Raw genomic sequence first — 5,967 nt, forward strand, 5'->3', positions numbered from 1 at the left:
GGGGCTGGGAAAGGGGAAGGGTGGTTTGTAGCAGCCGGTATTGACCAGAGACCCTTTTCCCTTGGGGTGGTGGCTGGACTTCCACAGGGTTTGTTTCCTAAAGGAATAGTTATTTTAGAATGAGCCAGATTTGTTTGCTTTAATCTTGAACTTACTAACTGAAAAAAAAATATTTTTTTTTCCTCTGCAGTCAGTGGTTCCAGCAGCTCTGTTTTTGGCAGCCAAGGTGGAGGAGCAGCCTCGTAAGCTGGAGCACGTCATCAAGGTAGCACACGCCTGCCTGCATCCCCTGGAACCTCTGCTGGACACCAAGAGCGAGGTAAGTGTTGAGATCGGAGAACCGGGCTCTGAGGTGAGGAGCGGGAGTGGCAGCAGCGTGCCGCATCCTGAATTGTGCGGCTGCAGCGCTTGGTTTTGCCACACGTGCTCTCGAAGCCAGTGGCTGGGTCCTAGGATGGTCGGTGACAGCTTTTAAATTCGACTGCTCTTACGCTGCCGAGAGCTTTTGCCTTCTGTACAGCAGAAGGGTTTTTTTTCCTGCTCTGTGGCAACCTCTCTGGTGTTCTCCTCCGCTGTGCGGCTGCAAATGTGACGGGGACGTGCTGTGTAACAGCGTCCGCGTGAAAAAGCTGCTGAGGAGGGTGCGGGTGTTGGCCACTGCAATTGCGGGGTGCCTGTGGCAGAGCAGGAGGTGGTGTGCGCGGTTTGGGTCCGTTCTGTCCCCACACGGTACTAAAAATGTTGCCGATTCCCCGGCTCTCAAGACAGCCCGTCTTACCTGGAACTGAGCAGCCCAGCCTGCTGAAAAGGGGCAGCTTTATCCAGGAAAGCTTAAGGGGGAGGGGAAAAAAAAAAAAAAAAAAGCATTTGTAAATTCCTCTAATTCCTCTCGTGTAGCTGTCCCGTGCAGTGCAAGGGGCCAGGACTGAGAGGGCCACTGTGGATCCCGACGCACCCAGCCCCTCGCAGCCGGGAGCGGGTCCACCCCGGCACTCTGCTTTCTCTTTTCTGGCAGGGAATCTGTGCCCGTTCCCCCCGTGCAGATCGGCATAAAGATTCCCCTTTGCTATTTTTTGCCTCCCTTGAGCAAAAAGGGGTGTTAGAAAATGTGCAGGCTTTATCCAGAGTGCCTCGTCGTGAGTAACTTGCCTCTCCTCTCAACCCCAGGCTTACCTGCAACAAGCCCAAGACCTGGTCATTCTAGAGAGCATAATACTGCAGACCCTAGGTAAGTTTTTCAAAGCAGACAGGCTGCCACACGAATCCCAGACCCAGGAGCGTTCCGCAGGGCGGAGAGCCTAACCGCAGTCTTCTCCACAGCTGGAGGGCAGACGCACAGCTGGCTGGGGGAGGGCAAGAGCCCAAGCAACAAACTTTATTTTTCACACCCACTCCTTCTGGTTTTGTTTTAACATCAGTTTTTTCAGATATAACTTGTGTCAGGTTCAATGCTCAGTGAAAATTCAAGCGTGGAAGTGTGGCTCGTCTCTGTTTTTTCCCCCCCACAGCAGGTTTTGTATCGCTGGGACACCGTTGCTGTTCTCCATGGTGATGTCAATAATGCTCCGGTGCTGTGGTCAGAGATGTCTAACAAAACCTGGGCTGAAAGTTAAGGTGTTGGTCAGATAGCTCAACATTAAAAAAAAAAAAAGGCAACCAAAAAACTCAACAACCCAAAAACCAGCAACAGTTTTGGGTTTTTTTTTTTTGAAAGTAGAAGCTGGAGCCTACGTGTAGGGCTGCGGCCAGTGGATCCGGTATCCTGTTCCTTTCTCAAACATACTGTTAAAGCTCGTTTTTACTAACATATATGCTGTTTCAGAGGCAGTTTGTAGATAGCATTCCACTCCGAAATGCCCAGGAGCGTTTGTCATTTCTGACTTGGTTCAGAGGAAATGCCACTAACCCCTCGGTGGCGAGGGGACAGAGGGACAGCTCTGGTGATGTGAGCTGTCACCCTAGTTCTGCAACAATGGGGTTCTCCAGTTGCCTTTTTTAACGTCCCGGTTCTTCTAGAATGTTCTGCATGGGAAGAACCAAATCTGTTGCACACATGGACCCATTTTGAATTTTTTTTTTTTCTTTTCTTTAAAACATAATGCCCAAAGTGAATAGGAAACCGAAGCGGGGATTAAGTTCAGTTGTCTTTAGTGCTGTAGGCTCCTTCAAAGGGAAAACGTCTGCTTCCTCTTAGCTTTTTGGGTGACAGAAATTCCTTTGAGCAGATGCCATTGTCTTCTCCTTCCTCCCAGCTGCTCTAAGAGGCTTTGTCCTGCTATTTTTAAAAATCCTTAATAGTTGTTTTGTTTTCAGTGAGGTCTTTCAAGCGCAGAAGTCATTTAGCTGCTTGGAGGTCTGGCAGCAGCAGTGACCTTTGGGTTTGGTGACTGGAGAACTTGGAGTCTGCTGGCTCCAGGAAAACGGGCTCCTCTATTCCTGCCTCCGAGCAGAGCGCAGGCGCCGTAGGAGGGAAGGGGAGAAGGTCTTGTCCCCAGGAGCAGGACCCGTGAGGTTCGTAGATCTGCGGGGGTGTGCTGCCGGCTCTCTGACGGCCATTTTGTCTCTGTTCTTCCAGGTTTTGAGATCACCATCGACCACCCCCATACCCACGTGGTGAAGTGCACGCAGCTTGTACGAGGTAAGCGATGCGGGCGGCTTCTCCTCTGTGTAATCTCCGCTGGATAGAGAAAAGCTGTGAAAATATGGCGTAGCGCTCAGCCGGGGCTGACCGAGAGCTCGCCCGTGGTCGGTCTCCCTCATGCCCACAACAAATGTCAGAACAGAGGCGGTTGCAACCGACTGAGGCGATGCTGTGGCTCTGCAGAGCCACACCAAGCTCCCCACGTACAGTAATTCCCAAAATCCTTCCAGCTGTGCAGTGGAGTCAGTCGAACCGTGCCGGCTCTCTTATTTTGTGTGCAGCGGCGAGAAGCCCGTGGTTCTTGCTCTAAAACGGAATAACCTTTGTCAGGATATGCCGACTAACACCCTGTTTTTTCCTTTTCTCTTTCAGCCAGCAAGGACTTGGCCCAAACCTCCTATTTCATGGCTACCAACAGGTTATTATTTTACAATTGATTCCTATTTGACAGAGGGTGTTCATCTGGAGGAGATTACTGGTGACCCCGGGGCGTTGGTCAGCCTGCAAGCGACCGGGGATCGCTCGGTTCGCCTCAGGAAGAGCAGGAGCCCTTTCTCCTGCTAGCTGCTGGGCAAAACCAGCTGCAAAATCGCCCGTGCACGCCAGGCCCATACTGGGGAACTTCACCCCTTTCTTTTAGGGGGAGTTAGACAGCTGTGAAAGTTTAAAACAAAACAAAAAGGTAGACTTGAAATGAATATATACATTTTTACTTGCTTAGTACCGAGGTGTTAAGAGAATTTCCACTGAAGCAGGTGCTGTGCAAATTGTCAACAAACACAGCTGGAACCCCAGAAAAGGCTGATCTAGGGTGTAACGGGAAAAAAAGGGGAGTTGGATGCAGGCATGAAGTGTTACGAGAGAAAATTATAGTCGTGTCTGCTCTGCATGAGTGGACAGACAGTCTTGGGGGAAAAAAAAAAAGAAATAACCCTCATTTTTTTCACCTGGAGAGGTCAGGGTAGTTTTGTCACTAGATTTTCACAGCAAGGGTGATGCCAGCCCTTGTGTTGGGACGTCCTATGGGTTTTTTTTAAATTTAAATTTAATTTCCTAGATTACCAGCTTCAGGCAGATCACAGAGTTAATGTTTGGAACAGACTGAGTTGTGGACGTGGAAAATGTTGTGGTTTTGTGCCAGAGCTCGCAGAAGTAAAAGGATGGGAGAAAAGACGGTTTAGGTGAACGCTTCGGAGCCCTGGCATGGCCTCGGGCGAGTCGTTCCTCTCCGGTGTTACCTGCTCCCCTCCCCAGCGTGCCGGGAGAGTGGGGTGCTGAGGGTGCTCCCGAGCTCCAAAGGGCGCTGCGTGGGTTTCCTGCACCAAGGAGTGGCAGGGGAAGGCGGTGTTAGCCATGTGGGGGTGAATGCATCCTTGAAACATATTTTATCCCTGCAGCAATAATTGCAAAGCCACGGAATTACAAGTTTTTGGTTTTAGGCGCTCCTGAGTCACTCCAGCCTATGGTGCTATTCACTGCCGAAGCTTCAGTGCTTTTCCTAAAAAAAAAAAAAATTTAGGAAGGACCAGACCCCTAAAAGCTGAAGAGGGCCAGTTTGCTCCTCCAATGCCATCCCCACACATTTGGAAGTGTTTTGAGTTTCTTCTCGGATTGAGCAGCGCCCGCAGCAGAGGTGGGGGTGGCAGCGTGCCTGGCTGCTTCCGCACGAGCCGCAGAGCCTGGAGCTGAGAAAAGTTCCCCCGGACCCAAATAATCTGGAGCAGAAACGGGCAAGGAACAAGCAAATTGGTGGAGCGGGATAGAGACGCCCGTAACAGTAGGGTTGTACTGGGGGAGGAATGGCAGGAACTTCCCCCCCGTGTCCACCTCGTGCTCAGCATCTGTTCAGTGGGCGGTTGCGAGCGCTGAAGTTGAAGCTTGGGAGTTGACGGATTTTTGTTTCTCTCTCCCTGCTGGTCACGTCAGCCTGCACCTGACCACCTTCAGCCTGCAGTACACCCCTCCCGTTGTGGCCTGCGTCTGTATCCACCTGGCTTGTAAATGGTCCAACTGGGAGATCCCAGTCTCCACGGACGGGAAGCACTGGTGGGAATACGTTGATGGCACTGTAACTCTGGAACTCTTAGATGGTAAGTTTTGGAGCGAGGTTTCCCCCCACCAAAGGCTCTCACGTTATTTTAGCATCTCTGTTCCTGGCTTTGCCGTTCAGACACGGCCACCGGCCAGTTCACCGCCTCCAAGGTTTCCAGCGCAGCCACTTTGGTACAACAGAGATGGCAAAAGGCACGCAGCGAGACGAGTTTAAACGCGGTCAGGGATCCTAGTCCTCAGAATTTCCCCTCCTGGAGTAGCTCCATCACACCAGTAGCTCCATTTGTCAGTAATTAGGGGGTTGTCCTGATGGATTGGCGCTGCTCTGCCCACCACTGACCCTCCTGCTCGGTTTTGTGTCTCCTCTGCAGAACTGACTCATGAATTCCTGCAGATCCTTGAGAAGACTCCCAACCGGCTTAAACGCATCCGTAACTGGCGGGTAAGAGTCCGCTCGTGAGCGCGGGTGCTCGCAGGAGAACACAGGCTGGGATTTTTTTTTTTCCTCTGTGCATGAGGCTGTGTGGCATCTTCGGTATGACAGTGCCAAGGCGGCGGCTGAAGGGCGTGTGTGTGGGGGGCGAAATCTGAACGATGCGCGTCTGCAAAATGTTGCTTCGGTGCTTGAGCTCATCTGTTCCGAATTAACTCTGTAGAGACCTCGGTTTATCAGCGGCTCCAAGCCCTGCGGCTGGCGGGGTTGTGTGTTCCGCGAGGGACGGGTAGGGGTGCAGTGGATCCGTGTTTAACGAGAGCCCGCGTCGTCAATGACCTGTCGCTGCTTTTCTTCCAGGCCTCTCAAGCCGCAGCCAAGAAGTCGAAGCTCGACGACCACGGCGATGATGAGAGCCTGTCAGAGCAGACGATCCTCAACATGATTTCTCGGAACAATAGTTCGGACATGAACATTGCTGGGTTAATGAGCATGTCGACGACCGCCGGAGCAGGGCCGTCCCTGCCGGCCGCAGCAGACTCACCCAGCGAGCACAGCAGTGCCGAGATGTCCCAGTCTGAGCACTGGCTGTCCCAGCATCCTCCACCCAAACTGGAACCTGGCCAGACTCACCGGACTAAGGAAAGCTCCTCCTCAGCTTCTGAGCATCCCTTACAGCAAGATGGCGCTGCTTATCCGAAACCCAGCGGCAAGAACGCTCCGGCGGCCAAAGTATCGCTGAAGGAGTACCGGGCCAAGCACGCCGAGGAGCTGGCGGCGCAGAAGCGGCAGCTGGAGAACATGGAGGCCAACGTGCGGTCTCAGTACGCCTACGCCGCAC

The 5,967-nt window shown here is 52.4% G+C and overlaps 1 protein-coding gene across 1 annotated transcript in view; it reads left to right on the top strand.

Moving 5' to 3' along the window:
* Positions 1–194: 194 nt before the first annotated feature.
* Positions 195–5,967, top strand: part of CCNT1 (cyclin T1) — a gene marked incomplete at both ends in the record, with an annotated part of 6,588 nt that continues 815 nt past the window's right edge. Inside the window, 7 exons of the mRNA XM_010077883.1 lie at positions 195–319; positions 1,168–1,228; positions 2,576–2,638; positions 3,014–3,059; positions 4,568–4,731; positions 5,065–5,135; positions 5,487–5,963. Of these exons, the coding sequence (XP_010076185.1) occupies positions 195–319; positions 1,168–1,228; positions 2,576–2,638; positions 3,014–3,059; positions 4,568–4,731; positions 5,065–5,135; positions 5,487–5,963 (1,007 nt within the window). The remainder of the gene's footprint in view (positions 320–1,167; positions 1,229–2,575; positions 2,639–3,013; positions 3,060–4,567; positions 4,732–5,064; positions 5,136–5,486; positions 5,964–5,967) is intronic.

Source organism: Pterocles gutturalis, unplaced genomic scaffold (assembly GCF_000699245.1).
Source record: "Pterocles gutturalis isolate BGI_N339 unplaced genomic scaffold, ASM69924v1 scaffold16648, whole genome shotgun sequence".
NCBI lineage: Eukaryota > Metazoa > Chordata > Aves > Pterocliformes > Pteroclidae > Pterocles > Pterocles gutturalis.